The sequence below is a fragment of the Bubalus kerabau genome, chromosome 2, assembly GCF_029407905.1.
Source record: "Bubalus kerabau isolate K-KA32 ecotype Philippines breed swamp buffalo chromosome 2, PCC_UOA_SB_1v2, whole genome shotgun sequence".
NCBI classification, from domain to species: Eukaryota; Metazoa; Chordata; class Mammalia; order Artiodactyla; family Bovidae; genus Bubalus; species Bubalus kerabau.
The window spans coordinates 117,978,381-117,997,395 of record NC_073625.1 but is presented as its reverse complement, the minus strand read 5'-3'; the positions used below and the strand labels follow the sequence as shown (position 1 = coordinate 117,997,395).

At 34.4% G+C, this 19,015-nt stretch overlaps 1 protein-coding gene across 12 annotated transcripts in view; it reads left to right on the top strand.

Annotated features, from left to right (window-relative positions):
* Positions 1-19,015, top strand: part of DLG1 (discs large MAGUK scaffold protein 1) — a 273,463-nt gene that overhangs the window by 208,397 nt on the left and 46,051 nt on the right. For all 12 annotated transcript variants that reach the window (XM_055568607.1, XM_055568606.1, XM_055568616.1 and 9 more), the window contains 2 exons: positions 14-116; positions 15,972-16,086. In XM_055568607.1, the coding sequence (XP_055424582.1) occupies positions 14-116; positions 15,972-16,086 (218 nt within the window). The remainder of the gene's footprint in view (positions 1-13; positions 117-15,971; positions 16,087-19,015) is intronic.

Below are 19,015 nucleotides of genomic sequence, written 5' to 3'. Positions count from 1 at the left end.
TTTGACTTAACAGGTAAACAGTGTTGACCTCAGAACTGCCAGCCATGAGCAGGCAGCAGCTGCTTTAAAAAATGCTGGCCAGGCTGTCACAATTGTTGCACAGTACCGACCTGAAGGTAATAAATTCTTGTTGTTTGTTTTTCTTTTTTATTTCAGTTTTTAGAAGTCTTCCTCTTAATAATGTTTAACTTCCGAAGCTTAGCTTTCTCTTTGTGTTTTTGTCTGATTCATTAATCTGTTACTTTTTTGTTGCTGTTGCTGTTTAGTCACTAAGTCATGTCCAACTCTTGCAGCCCCATGGACTGTAGCCTGCAAGGTCTTCTGTCCATAGGGTTTCCTAAGCGAGAAAACTGGAGTGGGTTGCCATTTCCTTCTCAAGGGGATCTTCCTGACCCAGGGATTGAATTCACATCTCCTGCATTGGCAGGAGGATTCTTTTCCATTGAGTCACCAGGGAAACCCTGTTATTTGTTTAGTTGGAATGTAATTCACCATCCAGATCAAAGTGCATTTAAATAGAATATAGGAACTTGTATCTGCCAGCTCTTTGAATATTTCATCATTATTTGGAATAATTTTTAGATGTTAATTTTTTTAAATCTGTCATCTAACCAAACACATACTTTTAAATATACCTTTTACTAACTCAGTGGTTGAAAAGCAAAGATAGTCTGTTAAGTTATCTCAATTTTTTCTGACTTTTGAATTAGATTATATTTATTAATATCAAGGTTAAGATATTCTAATAGCTTTTACTGTTACTTTAAAAAAAAGAAAGAATACAAATTTGGAATATGATACGTTTCTAAATAGTGAAGTCTTATGGATATAACCTTGCCAAGTTCCTGCTGGGAGATGATAATGGAAAATTTGAGGTCATATTAAACATACATAAGACTCTAGTGTACATCAACATAAACACTTCAGTAAAACCTCAGTGGAATTTAAAAACTTAAACACCCAAAAGAATACATAGCATACTAGTTAATGTTCATAAACAAGGTGAAGGAGGAAAGAATGATGTGACTAAAGGAGCCAGGCAAAGCATTCTATAATTTGGCAACATTAGTTTAGTTACATTTATTATTCTTTTCTTGGAGCAGAATTTATTTCTAATACAAAACCCCAATATGTGTTTTAACATGATCAAAGTAGTGTATTGGGCATTGCTTGTTATTTCATAATATAATATTTATTATAAACCATAGCATTCTAGGTTCATAACTGAACAAGAATAAATTCATTTATGTAAGAAGTAAGTTCCAAATAAATCACATTAATCAAGCAAATTAAGGAATAATAGATGAAGTCAGAATGCCAACTTATTAATTTTTGTGAGAAACAAAAGCTGCCGCTGGGACTTAGCCATGCTTTTATCTTCTGGCCAACACGTTCTTGCCAATAGGTATATTATATGGAAACCAAATACAAAAGCAACAAGGAAATAAAACGTAAACATACTTCTGTCCATACAGCTTCACCTAGCATTAAGCAAAACTAAGAAGACAGGTATAATATCTGGGCAACAAAATACAGGTAAAGGCTATTTAAGCAGGTTAAGATCTGGCAAAAGCTACATGGAAAGAAGAGAAGGGTAAAAACATGAAATGTTGAGAATGCTTGGTGGTAACCAAACTTAAATTGAACTTCCTAAAGGTGGGGGGCTATAAATCCCTTGTTTATAGCAGGGCACATGGAAATTGGAGTACCAAGCTAGCAAAAGCCATCCTTGATGTGGTTTTGTTTAGAGAACTAGAGGAACCCATATTTGGTCAAAACCATCTGTCTTGCTAGTATCAGATAAGTTGGCAGTTTTTTGGTTTTAAAGGATGTAAAAATATGCTTCCATCTCTACCCTGCACTCCAAACTTACTGGTCCAGCCAACTTATTCAGTAATAAGCAGTTTAAAAGGAACTGGCCTGGCATTCATACAGAGATATTAATAAGAAGAGGTGGAAACAAACAACAAAGCTTATTAGCAGGGGGAAAAGATGGCTTAACAACCAGAAGAGATAGATTTTGAGCTAGCATAACCCAGGAAAGAAGAAGAAAGCAAACTGTTTTCTTAAGTTGAAACACAAAGAGACATCATAGAAAAATTCAATAGGGGACATAAAGGATACAATAGGAAAAGTAAACAAAATGAAACAAAAGCAAAGAGAATTTTTAAAGTTTAGAGAGAAAAAACAGGTTATTTTATATATATATATATATGAGAAAGTCGCTCAGTCGTGTCCGACTCTTTGCCACCCTATGGACTGTATAGTCCATGGAATTCTCCAGGCCAGAATACTGGAGTAGGTAGCCTTTCCCTTCTGCAGGGGATCTTCCCAACCCAGGGATGCTGTATTATATTATAGCATATAATAATTAGACTTTCTGGAAAAAGTAAAATTTTTTAAAGAAGGGAATAAATGCTTAAACTTATAATTCACTCAAGAAAGCTTTCCTCAATTAAAAAGAAGTGCATCTTTATATTGAAAAGACACAGCATGATAGAAAACTCAGAATGGTCAAAATCCAGATATATTCTAGTTAAATGTTTATTAAGAATTTTCTGAAACTCAGTTAAAAATATTACCTTATTAATAAGGAGATAAAAATTGATTGATAAAAGAACTGCTTTAATGCTTGGTGAGCATAGATCAGGACAAGGATCTTTAATTTTATCAATGGTGTGTTCAGTGACTCTTGATTAAGCCTAAAATGTACCTCTGTATACACTAGGCATACTTGCCACTGATGGCTGGCAAAGGTGGGCTTCCCTTGTGCTGCTGCTGCTAAGTAGCGTCAGTTGTGTCCGATTCTGTGCGACCCCATAGACGGAAGCCCACCAGGCTCCTCTGTCCCTGGGATTCTCCAGGCAAGAACACTGGAGTGCGTTGCCATTTCCTTCTCCAATGCATGAAAGTGAAAAGTGAAGTGAAGTCGCTCAGTCGTGTCCGACTCTTAGCAGCCAGGGATTTCCCAGGCAAGAGTACTGGAGTAGAGTGCCATTGCCTTCTCCGTCCTTTGTCCTAGGATAGGTATTCTGTGCACCTAGGAATCTCCTTTTCAGGTTCTCTTTTTCTGTGCTTGTACTCTGGTTCTGTTCTTTTTTTGTGATTTCTATGCTTTTCTTCTGTGTGAATCTTTCTGATTGACACTTTTTCTTTAGTTATATTCAAAACTTTGAACTTTTCTAATCTTGATGGAGCCATTTTTGTATCAAGGAGAATTTGCATCCAACGTTGCTTATTCAAGTAGCTACTACGTAGCAGACGTCTTCTGTTTTAAGGTTAGACTCTTATGTTAATTATTCTTGTGTATATATCTTTTTTCCCCCAAATATTTCCTAAACACCAGACATTACTTCTCATTTGATTTCTCCAGCTGTCTTTCTCCCTAATGTTTGAAACTGAGCATGTCTGAAACAATTCTTTTACTCCTTCAGTAAATGGCATTTCCACTGATGCTTAAGTCAGAAGACTAGGACTCAGCCTTGACCTCCCTTCCTTTTTCTCACCCTCTATTTCTCAGCCACTAACCTGACCAAACCCACTATCATATCTTACCTGAACTTTTCTTATAGCCTCCAGCAAGTCTCCTTACTTCTTTCTTGTACTTTCTCCAGACCATCAGCCAAAATCATCTTTTAAAATAAAAAGATTGGATTGTATCATTTCCCATTTAAAACACTTCCAGTTATGCTCTGAATAAAATCCTAATAGAGCCTGCAAGGCCGTGTGTGATTGAACACAGTATAACATGTTTGGCTTTACTGCGCTCCCTCTATTCATTTTTTTGCTCCTTAAGCTCTAACCATATAGTCCTTCTTTCAGACCCTTGATTAACAGAAGATATTTTCCTAATTCTCTGTTCATTCTGTTCTTAGCATATTTTCCCCCTATTATTTATATGATTGGCTCCCTCTTATGATTCCATTTCTTTTTAGCACTGTTGATATTTTTCATTACAACACTTAACACAGTTTATATGTTTATTTAGGTGCCTGTTTGTTTTTATTTATTTAAGCCTTGCTCTGGAGCTTTATGAAACATGTAGCTCTATCCCTATATACAGATGATGATATAGACTCAAATAAAAGCTAGCAATAGCTAGGATTCAGTCCCAGGTGTGTTGCCTTAAAAAATGTAAGTGCTTTTCACTAGGAATATTTTGATAAGTGTTTAGCCTGGCAGTATTGATTTGCACTGTATTTTTTTTTTTTTTTTTAACCACAGCTGTGGTGTCATTGCCTAATAAACACAAGGTAAGTACCGATAGAGCACAGAAAACCAAACATTACCTTAGAAACTCAAAAGGAGATAAATCATATTGCATGCTTTAAAGGGAAAATGCCATAGAGTAGGCTTGGAACTTAACTCGAATCCTAATGAATGGGCAGGCTTTCAATGGGCCGAGAGAAAAAAATGACATTCTATTAAGAATGACAGAAGACCAAGGATAATAGAATTAAAATTTTAAAGTGTATTTTGGGTACTTTGAAAACTTACCTGTCCTCTTTACTGTATTGCTACTTACCTTATGTTTGTTTATTAGGCAGTGACATAATGGCTTTATGTTTTAATATTAATTATGTAGTTGTAATAAATGTATTTTTGTCATACAGCACTTAAAAAAAAAACATATTCCTCATCATCAGTCTGTAACTGCTGTGAGGACCAAGGATATAAATTGAAGATAAGAGTCAGACTTTCTTTCTCAGTGAGGGGGCTATTTTCCAAAGTACAAACGGAATTGCCTGATACTCTGATAATCAGTCATCTCCTTACAGTTAGTATCTTCACTTTATTAATGACAAACCCCTTTGGATTCCCTGCTTCATTGATAATCTGACATGTGTACATATGTGCAAAGAGGTAAGCTTCTTTGGTCAGAGCGAGTTTTTATATTTCAGGATCTATAGTTTGCCTATTAGTCATCCATGAAATACTGTTACGAGTTCTTCAGCCTGTATACTTTAAACTTTTATGACATAGGCTCTAAGTATGAAAACCTCTACAAAACATTTAGAAGGACTTCATCTCCTACCTCCCCTCAGTTTTGCTAACTCCAAAAATAAGCAACAATATATTTTTTAGAGCTTTACTACTAGTCATTTTGGGGAATTACAATCAGAAATCTAACACAAGCACTGGAATTACTATTCTAGTGTTTTACTACATATCCAGAATTTATGAAATTTTGACAAATTAGTTGGGTGATAGACTATAATAGAAAAAAATATATGCCAGACATCTAACCATGTTTATTAACTCTTTTAATTCCCATAAAGCCCTATAAATTGGGCACTTTTAGTGCTATTTTCATTAGAGTTTAATAAAATAAGATACAGGAAGGTTAAAGCAACTTGCCAGTTACACAGCTGTTTAGTGGTTAAAATTTATTCCTAGCCCTTTGTAGAGAAGAAGAAACTTTTCCTCTGCCCTTTTAGTTTTAGGGGCTGGGATCTATGAATTAAATTGACAGAAGACAGATTAACATAAGAAAAGTTTTTATTTTGTATGCATACAGGGAGTCAACAAGTATGAGAAGTAACCAGGTCATTAAATCGTCATTGTTGTTCAGGTGTTCAGTTGTGTCCAATTCTTTGTGACACCATGGACTGCAGCACCCCAGGCTCCTCTGTCCTCCACTATCTCCTAGAGTTTGCTCAAGTTCATGTTGATTCAGTCAGTGATGCTATCTAACCATCTAATTCTCTGCCAACCCCTTCTTTTGCCTTCACTTTTTCCCAGATCAGGGTCTTTTTCAGTGAGTCAGCTCTTCACATCAGGTGGCCAAAGTATTGGAATTTCAGCTTCAGCATCAGTCCTTCCAGTGAATATTCAGGGATGGATGATTTCCTGTAGGATTGACTGGTTTGATCTCCTTGCAGTCAAAGGGACTCTCAAGAGTCTTCTCCAGCACCACTATTAAATGGTTAAAGTTAAAGGCTTACCTGCCTAACAGAGTTTGGAAAGGGGAGTGGAGACAAAAGTCTTCTAATAGAAAAACAAATAGTTTTCTTAAGGAAAGAGAAGAACATTTTTAGGAGAAAGTTTGTGACAGTGTTTGTCTCTACAGTAAGAGTAGTCTTTCCACTTTCTTCAAGGCCATAAAGCTCCCCAGAAAGGAGAGTTATTATACAATAGCCTTGTTTCCTAGAAATTGCTACTTCTACTCAGATAAGGAAAGCTCTAAAAAGGCATTTTACTATGTTTGTTGAACCTCAAATGTCCTCACCTTAAAATAATCTCTGTGACAACTCTGGGGTTCCAAATGGTCTGTATACGTTGAATACTTCTCAACCACATAGTAAAGCTACTTCCCTTCACAAAAAGTTGTAAACTCAAATATTTTATCTCACTGTTACTCATTGTATACTGTAACTTTCAGACCTTATTTTTTGTTTCTGAAATAATTATATTGCAATGATATGATAAAGGAAGAAGAGCAAAGGCAAAGTATTAAACATATGTTAAATGTATTTTCTTTCCCAGTGGATAGATCTTAAATTTGTGAGGTATTTTATTTTGTTTTCATAGGAGAAAAAAACATTGTTGAGATTGGTGTTGCTATCCCTAATCTTCAAGTGACTAAAGCCTAGAAAAGCTGAGAGGTTTGGCCAGAGCCACTTTTCTCAGTTTCAAAGGTTTGATTTAAATCTGAGTTACAGGGATGGAGTTTTAACGCATCTTCTCATCTTATTTTCATAAATACTTTTGGTAGCAACCAGAAAGTTTGGAGACTGAATAGAGAGGTTTTATTGGATTAGTAGCATTTCTTTGCAAGCACTTGTCATTTCTTAAAATGATGTTCTGTAGCAGGCTTCTAATTAATTTTTTTTCAGTAACTTATTTTCCTTTCTATACCTTTTTAACTCTTCCCTAACTATTTAAAACAACCAGCCTGACTTCTGACTCAGAAAATTTGACTTTTTGTTTCTAGACCAGTCTTAGTATCCATTCTCTGACAGTTGTTGCTCTCAGATGTTTAATTAATATATTTCATTATAGAGTATGGATGAATTTTATTCTTCATAGATGGGATTGCAAGCTTCAAAGACATTAGAGGAGATAAAATTTCTCTCCGCTCTCTTCCCACCTGCTTTCTTCTACCTTTTTACTTCTAGTATGGAGATACAAACTAAGATTAGAAGTTGAAAAGGGAAATAAATGCAGAAAGTTGGCTATTAAATATTGTCCCTCCTCTTGCAATCATACACATACTGTTTAACTTATAGCCAATAGTTCAGAGATTCCCTAACATATTTCATGATAGAGAATATAGTTTGATTCAGAAATTTCTGAAATGCTTAGTGGAGATTCTCTCTTAACATTTTACCTCTCTCCAGTGGTAGCTTTCCTGAAATGAGTTGTGATATAATTTCTAGAAGAGGGATGCAAATCACTTAACAGGAAAAAAGAAATGAGACTCTTCTTCCAAAATAAAAGGAAAAGATAATAGAGGTTGAATATAGGGTGAAAATTGTTAGAGCTGAAAGTATGAGTTAATTGAAACTAAAAGAAAAGATAGGAATCTTAGCTAGGTAAATAAAATGGGAGGTTTAAAGGAAAACTAACTTTGAGGAAAGTATTAAAGTACGTTCAAAACAGGCAGATGGTTATGAGGAATTGTTAATAGTAAGTAAAGACCATAAATATGAAAATCTGAACAGAGTGAACAAAATCAGTAAGGCACAAATTTAAGATATTGTCAGGAATTTACTTTAGGTCTCTAAAATCTTAGATGTTGAATAGCTGAGCTTTAGTTGCTTTGTAATAATTTATATCTCAGCAAAGAACATTTTCTGCCTCACTGTAAAAGGTAATGTGATCTTTTTACAGAAAGTTTTTAAATTTCTAAAATGTAGAATACTAGGACTTTGGATAATTCAATAGGCAAAATGGCCAAAAACAACTAATAATGCTACATTAAGTATAATGAACATCTAATTAAAAGCGTCGGAGCGACTTCCCTGGCAGTCTAGTGACCAAGATTCCGCACTGCCAATGCAGGGGCCTGGGTTCGATCCCTGTTCAGGAAATTAGATCTGACATACAGCAACTAAGAGTTCACATGCTGGAACAAATATTGAAGATCTCATGTGCTTCAACTAAGATCTGGTGCGGCCAAATAAATAAATAAATAAATATTTTTTTAAAAGCATCAGATCACTGCTAAGACAGTAAGGAATTATCAAACAAAAAGGGAAGGGAAAATGGGAACTCAGAGAGCTAAAGAATCACAGAAGTCACTTTTGAAAAAGTTCAGTGAGGTACTGTCTTACAAGAGTCAGTTGTTAAACTTTCATGAATTTTGCAAACTAGTTGTTAAACATAGTGATTATTAAAAATAAAATTATACAAATGTACAAATAAGTTATATTTAAAAGATTAAAATGTTAAAGGTTATGAAACTTTAAAATAAAAATAAGTGATAAAACTCATCATTTCCTAATAGTTTTCTAGGATAGCCACTAATATGATGGAACATTTTAGTGGCTATCCTAGGGGGATAAAGAGAATATACAAAATAAGATAGTAGATTTATAACTGAATCACCCAGAACTTCCTCCTCCTCACTCCCAGAAAAAAATTAGAATGGCAAAATCAGATGAAAAGATATCCCTATGTGCCCCAAAATACACACAAGAATAAACAAGCTGTCAACAGCTGTAAGACCCTGTGATAGTGATATCAGCATCTATACAAGGAGAAGTGATAGAAGCCTGAAAGTCAGTCTGTACTCATTAAAAAATGCAGTTGATCAAAATGAGAACAGCACCTGAAGCTATAAGGGTTTTTGCACAGTCTGTATGTGAGTGCAGGGTATCTCAGTAAAGTGTGAAGGAGCTGGATCTGTCTGAGCCCCTTGGTACAGTTAACAGCTATAGCTCCATTTTAGCTCAAAGCCCCTCACTAAGGGAGTACTTCTAGAAGGTCCAGATGAATGGGAGGAAAGAACAATACCCAGAGATCTCACAGTGTATGAGATATATCTTTGAACAGTTGACAGAAACAGCAAAAAGGAGTTCTAGAGCTTTGAAGATAGAAAACTTGAAAAATCCTGACCCAGTAACTCTTTATCTTTAATTGAAAGTTCAAGAAAACTAATTTACATAAAAATGAACAACAGAAAAGAATCAAGATTGACTCCAATGGAAACCTATTTGAAAAATGAATGTAAGGATCAGAATAATGTCTCTACAGTGAAAGTATGCCAGAAAGACATGCCCAGAAAACAATGAAAGGTATAACCTAATATTGCGAAACAAGTTGAAGAAAACTGATGATGATGTGGAAGAAAAATGTAAATGAGTTAATAGAACTCAAATTATTAGAAATAAAGAAGCATTTTATTTTAAAAATTAAGTTTAGAAGGAGCACAATAGTTATTTAAAGCAAGTTGGTAAAAAACAGGAAATTTTTAAAAACAAAAATTAAAGAATTCTTTCCCTTCCGTATCCTGATCAATTTTGTATTAAAGCCATTGTATGTGAAGGATAGCAAGGTAGTTAGGTGCATTGCAAGACCAGGAAGGTAAGGGACAGCTATGGTAACCCAATTGGACTGACCCCTGATGAGGGCAGGAGCTGTCCTGGTGTAAGAAGTGGGAGCCTGAGCAAAATGAGATGGTTACACATTGGACTGGTCTGAATCCAGTCTGGAAAGTAGATGGTACTAGAAACAGAAGACTAGTTACATAAAGATATTGATCAAGTGAGTATTTATTTTAAGGGTAATGTTATCTGTAACTTTCACTGTTTGAGAAGAGAGTTATAAATATAGAAAAGGGGAAAAATATAAACCATATAATACTAGAATTTGAAAAATTAGTATGAACATATTGTTTTCCATTTATACAAATATAAACATTATAAATGTGTATCTATTTTACATACATATATTGTAATTCTCTAGCTCAGTCCACTGAAAAGGTGTGGGCTCACTGCCACTCCAATAGCAGTCAGCACTCCTAAGACTCAGATCTTGGTTTCTAAATACTCAGTTCAGTTCAGTCACTCAATCATGTCCGACTCTTTGTGACCCCATGAACCACAGCACGCCGGGCCTCCCTGTCCATCACCAACTGCTGGAGTCTACCCAAACCCATGTCCATTGAGTCAGTGATGCCATCCAGCCGTCTCATACTCTGTCGTCCCCTTCTCCTCCTGCCCTCAATCTTTCCCAGCATCAGGGTCTTCTTAAATGAGTCAGCTCTTTGCATCAGGTGGCCAAAATATTGGAGTTTCTGCTTCAACATCAGTCCTTCCAATGAACACCCAGGACTGATCTCCTTTAGGATGGACTGGTTGAATCTCCTTGCAGTGCAAGGGACTCTCAAGAGTCTTCTCCAATACCACAGTTCAAAGCATCAATTCTTCAGCACTCAGCTTTCTTTATAGTCCATCTCTCACATCCATACATGACTACTGCAAAAACCATAGCCTTGACTAAACGGACCTTTGTTGACAAAGTAATATCTCTGCTTTTGAATATGCTGTCTAGGTTGGTCATAACTTGCCTTCCAAGGAGTAAGTGTCTTTTAATTTCATGGCTGCAGTCACCATCTGCAGTGATTTTGGAGCCCCCAAAAATAAAGTTAGCCACTGTTTCCACTGTTTCCCCATCTATTTGCCATTCCCATCTAAATTGCCAAGGCTGTTTGGATAAATACCTTGTTTCAAGAGTTGGGCAGGGAAAGTATTAGATTATCCTGTAATATTTTATGCCAGAAAGCGTGATGCTCAAGGAATGATGGGAGGCATGTCAAAAGGGTACATAATCCAGTTCAAAAAACCAAATAGGGAACAATTAGAGCATCAAATTGATGATAATAATACCTGATAGTAATCCACTGAATGAACTAGGAAATAATGAGTCTTTACTAATACAAATAAATGAGTTAATTGAAAGTTTGATGAGAATGGAGAAGTGTGCATAGTTTCAATAACTTATTTGCAACTGAAAAAAAAATAATTTTGCAGTAAAGAAACCTGGTTCATCAAGTGTTGAAAGTTGATAGCATTGGTAATGGGACAAATCAAAAATGTATACCACCTGGTAGGGTGCATTGGAAGAAACATACATCTCTTCTGTAACATTCCTGCCAAAGTTGCAGGTCTCATCGTGTGGGAACATCAACAAATCTAAAGAGAAGTTCTACAAAATAATTGACCTGTAGTTTTCAGCAGTAGTAAGATTGCAAAGTCAAGGAGACTTGAGGAACTGCTCTCTCTGGAGGGGATGTCTCATAAGACAACTCATGGTTTCAAACTTGATCGATTTGCTCTTAACGATATTATGAGGAAACTTAAATGGAATGTGAGCATGATGTAGTAATGTATTAATGTTGCTTTCTTAATTTTGATGGTTTTATGATTGTATTAAAAAACACCTTTATTTGTAGGAAATACACACTGAGAATTCAAGAGTGATGAGACATCACGGTAGCAAGTTACTCTCAAATGGTTCAGGAAAAACAGTTTGTGATTACTTCAATCTTGAAAAATATATTAATCTTTTAAAAAATAATAAAAATGGATTTGAGAGTGACAGATAAAGTTGGCAGAGAATATTCAACATACATATAATAGGAATCTCATAGGAAAAAAACAGTACAACTAAACAAATAATTAAAATGTATAAACAGGAAAACTTTTCTAAAATTAAAAAAAAAATTAAAACTGCATATCAAAAGGTTTGAACAGGTACCTAAGGTGATAACAATCACCGAGAAATATTCTAATAAAATTATTGAAATTAAAAGAAAAATATTTTGGTGAAATTGCAGGCCCTCAAAAAATGTTTTTTAAAAAAAATAAAATGAAGTAGTCATCAGCAGTGGTTTATAGGAGACACTGCAGTCAATATACTTAAGAATCAGAGAAAGAAACTGAAAAAAACGGGCTTGAAATATAAAGACTGCAATCAAATATATTAGTGAAGAATTAGGGTTCACATAACCCTTCCTGAGAAGAAAGAGCAAACTTCAGACACCCAAAATGATGGAAGAGATACTGATATCAAGATTGCTATTAGTAATTAAGATAATTATAAGGAAAAGCATGCATAATATGAAAAAAATGTATGCTGTAACAATTTGGAGAAAATGCAGTTATCAGAAAGTGGGGGTAGAATTGAAGATAATACTAACAGAATAAACTTTCTGATTGCTTTGAAGTTATTAACATAAAAGGATAATGTTTCAAATCAGATTTGGGGAGATTTCTCATAGTAGGGTCCAAAATCCAACAAAATCTGTTAGAACAACAGAATAAAGCTTCCTAATTTTATGTTTATATATTCACTTTTATAAATATATAAATTTTATGTAGATATATTTTATTATGTGTATATAAATGTTTTATAAACATGTTTAGTAAAATACAAATTTTATATAAATATTTTATATATTATATTTAAATAATATATATGATCCCTTGTTTAGGAATCTTGTGTGTGTGTGTGTGTGTATATAAACTTAGAAAGGCTTGTCCATGTGTGTGTGTATATATTCATGAACAAGTAAAATAGACTGCACAGTGAGACTGTGTTCTAGTTACTGTTACTTAATAACTACCCCTAAAGCTCAGTGGATTAAGATAGCAATCATTTTGTGGATTCAGTAGATTAAGAATCAGCCAGAATTTTGGCTTGGATGGTCCTAGAGGCATAGACTGAAGTAACTTAATGAGATTCAGTAGATGGATAAGCTACTTTGGAAGGTCCAAAATGGTTTCACTCCCCTTTTCTTGTGACTTTTGGTACCAGCTTAAGGTTTAGGCTCAGAGCACTATTGCATGACCTCTACAGAGTGGTGCTTGGACTTCTTACATGATCCTGGCTTCCTCCAGATGAAGCACCCCATGAGAACCAGGAAAAAGTTCCACAGACTCTTCTGATCTACCCTGGAAAGTCACATATGATCATTTCTACCACATTCACTTGCTTAGTTGAGTCATAAGACCAGCCCAAACTGAAGAAGGGGATTAGACTTCACCTCTTGATGGGGAAATGGCAAGGTTACATAGTACAAAACCATATGGGATGCGAGGCATCCTTGGAATATATCATCTGTTTCAGGCTTTTTATATAAAAGGCATATTTATAAATATATTCATATATATTCAACATATAAACATAGAATAGTATTTCACACACACAACTTCAATCATATCAGAAGTTACTTCACCTTAATTGTTTCAAGAAAATAATTTTCAGATTTGATAGTAAAGCAAATCTACCCTATACAGTATCTTGTAACAGAGACAGAGGTTAGAAATAAAAGAACCATGTAGCTATAAAAAAAAAAAGGAGGGACATCTGTATATGGTTTGGAGCATTCTTACTATTACTGCAGTAAGACCACTGCTATACTTATTATTGAATAAAATAAGCAAGGTAGAGAAATGTGTATGTTACTGTTAAAGAAGGAGGAGCAATACATATATGTGTGTGTACATATATACATAATTACAAAATATGTATAAATATACATTTACTAAAATAATATAGAATAAGTGTAAACATATTTACATGAACATATATATTTACTTATATTATTTTAAATGGAAGGATAAACCTTTCTTTAAATGTTTATAATGACCAGAACAGAATAGGGTAGGGAGAAAGGGATATCCTTGTTTAATATTGTTGTTTTATAGATTTGACTTTGGAACTATTTTACCTGCCTATAAAAAAAAATGAAAAGTTTACAAAGTAACCCCTTAAAAGTGAAGTTGAAAATAAAATGAACAAGTGAACCTTGATGTCTGTCCATCTGGCAGCATTTACACCTAGGAAGGAATATTCCAAGTGATTTAAAAATGGTGTTCAACTGTATATTTCTAACAGAACATACTCCAAAATAAAAAGAACTAGGGAAGATAGTTAACTATTTTCAGTGATCATGTAATGATTGTAATGTTGGTATTATAAACAAGTAAGTTGTGATGGAGTACTGTAATTCTGTAATCCCCAGTGTGTTGAGAACCAGGATTCTTCATATGTCAGAAAGCATTAAGAGATTAAGTAAAAACCTAATGGTACTAATTTTTAATTAGAAGAGCCAGTGTAAACTCAAGATTCACTTCATATTTTTAACCTATGTCTTCATTCATCAATCTGTGTCTTAGCTGTGTCTTCACAACCTAAAGATTTGCCATGAGTTGCTAATTGTTGAATTGTCAGGGATTCATTTTTTACTAACCAGTCTACTAATTTTTATACTTTATATTTTCTATTATATTTTTAAAGAACAATAAAAGAATATATATTATTGTGAACATTTAAATATTTTTGAGTTTTTTGATGAATTGTTGCTTCAGTTGGCTTCCCCAGTGACTCAGCAGGTAAGGAATAATCCACCTGCAGGAGACACAGATTTGATCTCTGGGTCAGGGAGATCCCCTGGAGAAGGAGATGGCAAACCACTCCAGTATTCTTGCCTGAAAAATCCTATGGACAGACAAGCCTGACAGGCTACAATTAATTAGTCTTGGTATCCAGCAAATAAATTTGGTGACTATGGTAAAACGAAGAGTAATGCAGCAATAATCATGTTTGTTTATTTTTTTTCCTTCATATTTTATTTATTTTTTCTTTTTTTTTTTTAATTTTATTTTATTTTTAAACTTTACAATATTGTATTGGTTTTGCCAAATATCAAAATGAATCCGCCACAGGTATACATGTGTTCCCCATCCTGAACCCTCCTCCCTCCCCATACCATCCCTCTGGGTCGTCCCAGTGCACCAGCCCCAAGCATCCAGTATCGTGCACTAAACCTGGACTGGCGACTCAACATAATAAAAGCTATGTATGACAAACCCACAGCAAACATTATCCTCAATGGTGAAAAATTGAAAGCATTTCCTCTAAAGTCAGGAACAAGACAAGGGTGCCCACTTTCACCATTACTATTCAACATAGTTTTGGAAGTTTTGGCCACAGCAATCAGAGCAGAAAAAGAAATAAAAGGAATCCAAATTGGAAAAGAAGAAGTAAAACTCTTAACTATTTGCAGATGACATGATCCTCTACATAGAAAACCCTAAAGACTCCACCAGAAAATTACTAGAACTAATCAATGATTATAGTAAAGTTGCAGGATATAAAATCAACACACAGAAATCCCTTGCATTTCTATACTTTTTGTCTTCTTAAACTACACACACTCCAGACACATAGCTTGCTTTTGTTATGAGACTGGTTTTATAAGAAAAGACAATTGGTTATTACAAATAGAGAAAAAGGTATAAGTGGGTATAACCATGTAATTACAGTATTTTTTAAGTGATTATAAACTTGTTATTAATAGTTTTGATAGTTTTTAATGTATGGAATAATTTAAAGTCGTCCATCTTCAAAATAATACTTGTTTTTTTATAAAAAATATCTTAAATAATATATTTATTCCTTCAGATTGCTTTTTGTGTCTTATTTTGCTGTTCTGAATATTTATAAATTACAAAATGAGTTGAAGTAAAGTTAATTTCATTAGCTTCTAAGGCATATTTTCCCCATATTATGTATAATTTGAAAATACAAATAGTTGGCGTCTTCACAGGGGAAAAGTCAGTAAACAGAGTGTCTAGTGTATATTATTTTAGACTTCTTTTTTTAGTATAGAAATTAGAATAAATCCTACTTTTTAAAATTTACAGTTAAATTCAACAGTAAAGTAAGATTAATACTGCTATTTGATGCATGGAGATTGTCTTTTAATTTATTAAATGTGATATGAGCTCTAAAATAGTGTACTGAAAATACTGTTATCAGCCAGTTCTAATTTATGGTACATTTAGAAGATTGTTAAGTTTTGAAATTTACATATTGGGCAAAATCTTGTATAGATTACTCTCTTAAGAGTCTGACCACATTTAATCAATTATAAGACAGCTTACATATTTAATACTTTATCTTCAAGTAATTTTTTAGGATATAAAATATGAATTTACTTTTCTTTTTTCTTCTATCAGAATACAGTCGTTTTGAAGCCAAAATACATGACTTACGGGAGCAGATGATGAATAGTAGCATTAGTTCAGGTTCAGGTTCTCTTCGAACTAGCCAGAAGCGATCCCTCTATGTCAGGTAAAGTTTTTTTAATTTCTAGTTATAGCAGTCTTCATTTATGCATGCAAGTTCTTTCAGGATTTTCACTATGACTTAGTTTTCAACATAGAAAAGTATATTGCAAGGAAAATGCAGTATTGGAAACCAAGGAAATGTTTTTTATGATTGATTTCCTGATAGTGTGTCTTTTAGAAATAGTATGTCTTTGGGATATTATTATAATTTTATTAATGACAGTTATATAACCTCTTGAATAATAATAGTATGGTAAAGAAAGACAAAATACATAAGGACTAGAAATTTTTTTAAGTTGTTATGACATATCCAACAGTTTTCTTTTCCGGTATCTTTTTTAGAATAAAATATTCTTTGTTTGAATAACATTTAATTACTGTGATAATTTCTACCAGTCCTTCTGTGTTCACTGCTATAATTTATCTCTGCCTACCTGGATAGTGTGCACTTCTAATTTGTTAGCATTTCTAGGGTCTTGTGGAATAAATCTTACTTCGGTTATTTTATTTCAACCCCTCTCTTCAGATATGCCATTTAGAGCTTCCTCTACTCTAAATTTACCATCATTCAAAGCCATGTTAAACTCTGTCTTCTCCTGCTGTCATCTCTCTTTTGTATTTATCTTTTGTTGTTGTTGTTATTGTCATTTTAGTGAGTTTTAGGATGGAAAGAAAATGCAAGCATTACTTGAGAGATTTTCCAGGTTCAGTTACAGACCACAATACAGTGAATATCACAATAAAGGAAGTCATGAATGTTTTGGTTCCCCAGTGCATATAAAACTTATATTTACACTGTTCTGTAGTCTTTAAATGTACAATAGCATTATGGCTCTTAAAAAATACAATCTCAATTTTAAAATATTTTATTGCTTAAAAAAATGCTAATTGTCAACCAGCCTTAAGCAATTTCAGTATTTTTTTTTTTTTTCTGATGGAAGATTCTACCTCTGTGTTGATGATTGCTGACTGATCAGGGAGGTGGTTGCTAAAGGTTTGAGGTGGCTGTGGCAGTTTCTTAAAATAAGACAGTGGTAGAATTTGCCAAATGGATCAACTCTTCCTTTCATGAACAGTTTCTCTGGAGCGTGTAATGCTGCTTGATAGTATTTTAACCACAGTCAACTTTTTTCAAAATTACAGTCAATTCTCTCAAATTCTGCTGCTGCTTTATCAAGTAAGTTGATGTAGTATTTCCATACCTTGTTGTCATTTCAATAAGCTTCACTGCATCTTCACCAGGAGTGGATTCTACCTCAAGAAACCACTTTCTTTGCTCATCCACAAGCATCCTCATCTTTTGAGTTGAAACATCTTTCCAAGTTTTATCATGGGATTGCAGCAGTTCAGTCACATCTTCTGGCTCCACTTCTCATTCTAGTTCTCTTTCTGTTTCTAACTTCCTCTGCTGAAGTCTTAAACCCCTCAAAGTCATCCATGAAGATTGGAATCAATTTCCTGCAAACTCCTATTAATATTGACATTTTGACCTCTTCCCATGAATCAACAGTGTTTTTAATGACATCTAAAGTCAAAATTACTCCTTGATCCATGGGCTACAGAATGGAAGTTGTCTCAGCATAACATTCATTTCATTGGTCATCTCCATCAAAACTCTTGGATGACCAAGTACATTGTCAGTTAGCAGTAACATTTTGAAAGAAATCTTTTTTGAGCAGTAGGTCTTAACAGTATGCTTAAAATATTCAGTAAACCATGTTGTAAACAAACGTGCTGTCATCTAGGCTTTGTTAATTTCAATTCTAGAGCACAGGTGGAAGGCACTGTAGATTTAGCATAGTTCTTAAAGACCCTTGGATTTTCAGAATGGTAAATGAGCATTGGTTTAACTTAAACTCACAGCTGCATTAAGCCCTGACAAGAGAGTCAGCCTGCCCTTTGAAGTTTTGAAGCCAGGCATTGACTTCTCTATAGCTATGAAAGTTCTAGATGGCATCTTCTTCCAATATAAGGCTGTTTTGTCCACATTGAGAGTCTGTTGTTCAGTGTAACAACCTTCATTACTTATCCTAGCTAGATCTTCTGGATAATTTGTTGCCTCTTTTACATCAATACCTGCTGCTTTACCTTGCACTTCTATGTTATGGGATGGTTTCTTTCCTGAAACCTTAGGAACCAAACTTCAAACTTTTGCAGCTTCCTCACTTCTCTCAACCTTCACAGAATTGAAGAGTTTGGGCCTTGCTCTGAGTTACACTTTGGCTTAAAGAAATGTTATGGCTGGTTTGATCTTCTATCTAGACCTCTAAAATATTCTCAGTATCAGCAATAAGGCTTTTTCACTTATTATTCCTGTGTGTACTCAAGTAGAACCTTCGGTTTTTTTCAGCCAGCTTACTAATGCAAGAAGCCTAGCTTTTGGCCTATCTTAGCTTTCAACATCCCTTCTTCACTAAGCATAACTGTTTTTTCTGATTTAAAGTGAGAGACCTGTGACTCTTCCTTTCACATGAATACTTAAGAGGCCATTGTCGGGCTATTCAGTGGCCCAGTTTCAATATTGTCATGTCTTGGTGGGGGGGGGCCCCAAGGAAAAGGGAGAGAGGTGGGGAAAAGGGCCAGTTGGTGGAGCATTCAGAACATAGACATTTATCAAGTTACCATCTTATTAAAGCATGGTTTGTGATACCCCAAAATGATTACAATAGTAAAATTAAGGATCACTGATCACCATAATAAATATATTAATGAACAAGTTTGCAGTATTGGGAGAATTACCAAAATGTGACACAGAGACGCAAAGTGAGCAAATGTCAGAAAAATGGCACCAATAGTCATGCCAAGCTAACAGGGCCTTCCATTTGTGAGGGAAAAAAAAACCATACACTATATCTGCCAAGTGCAATAAAGTGAAACACAATAAAATGAGGCATGCCTGTAGACACATGTAGCCAATCTGCCATAATTAACCA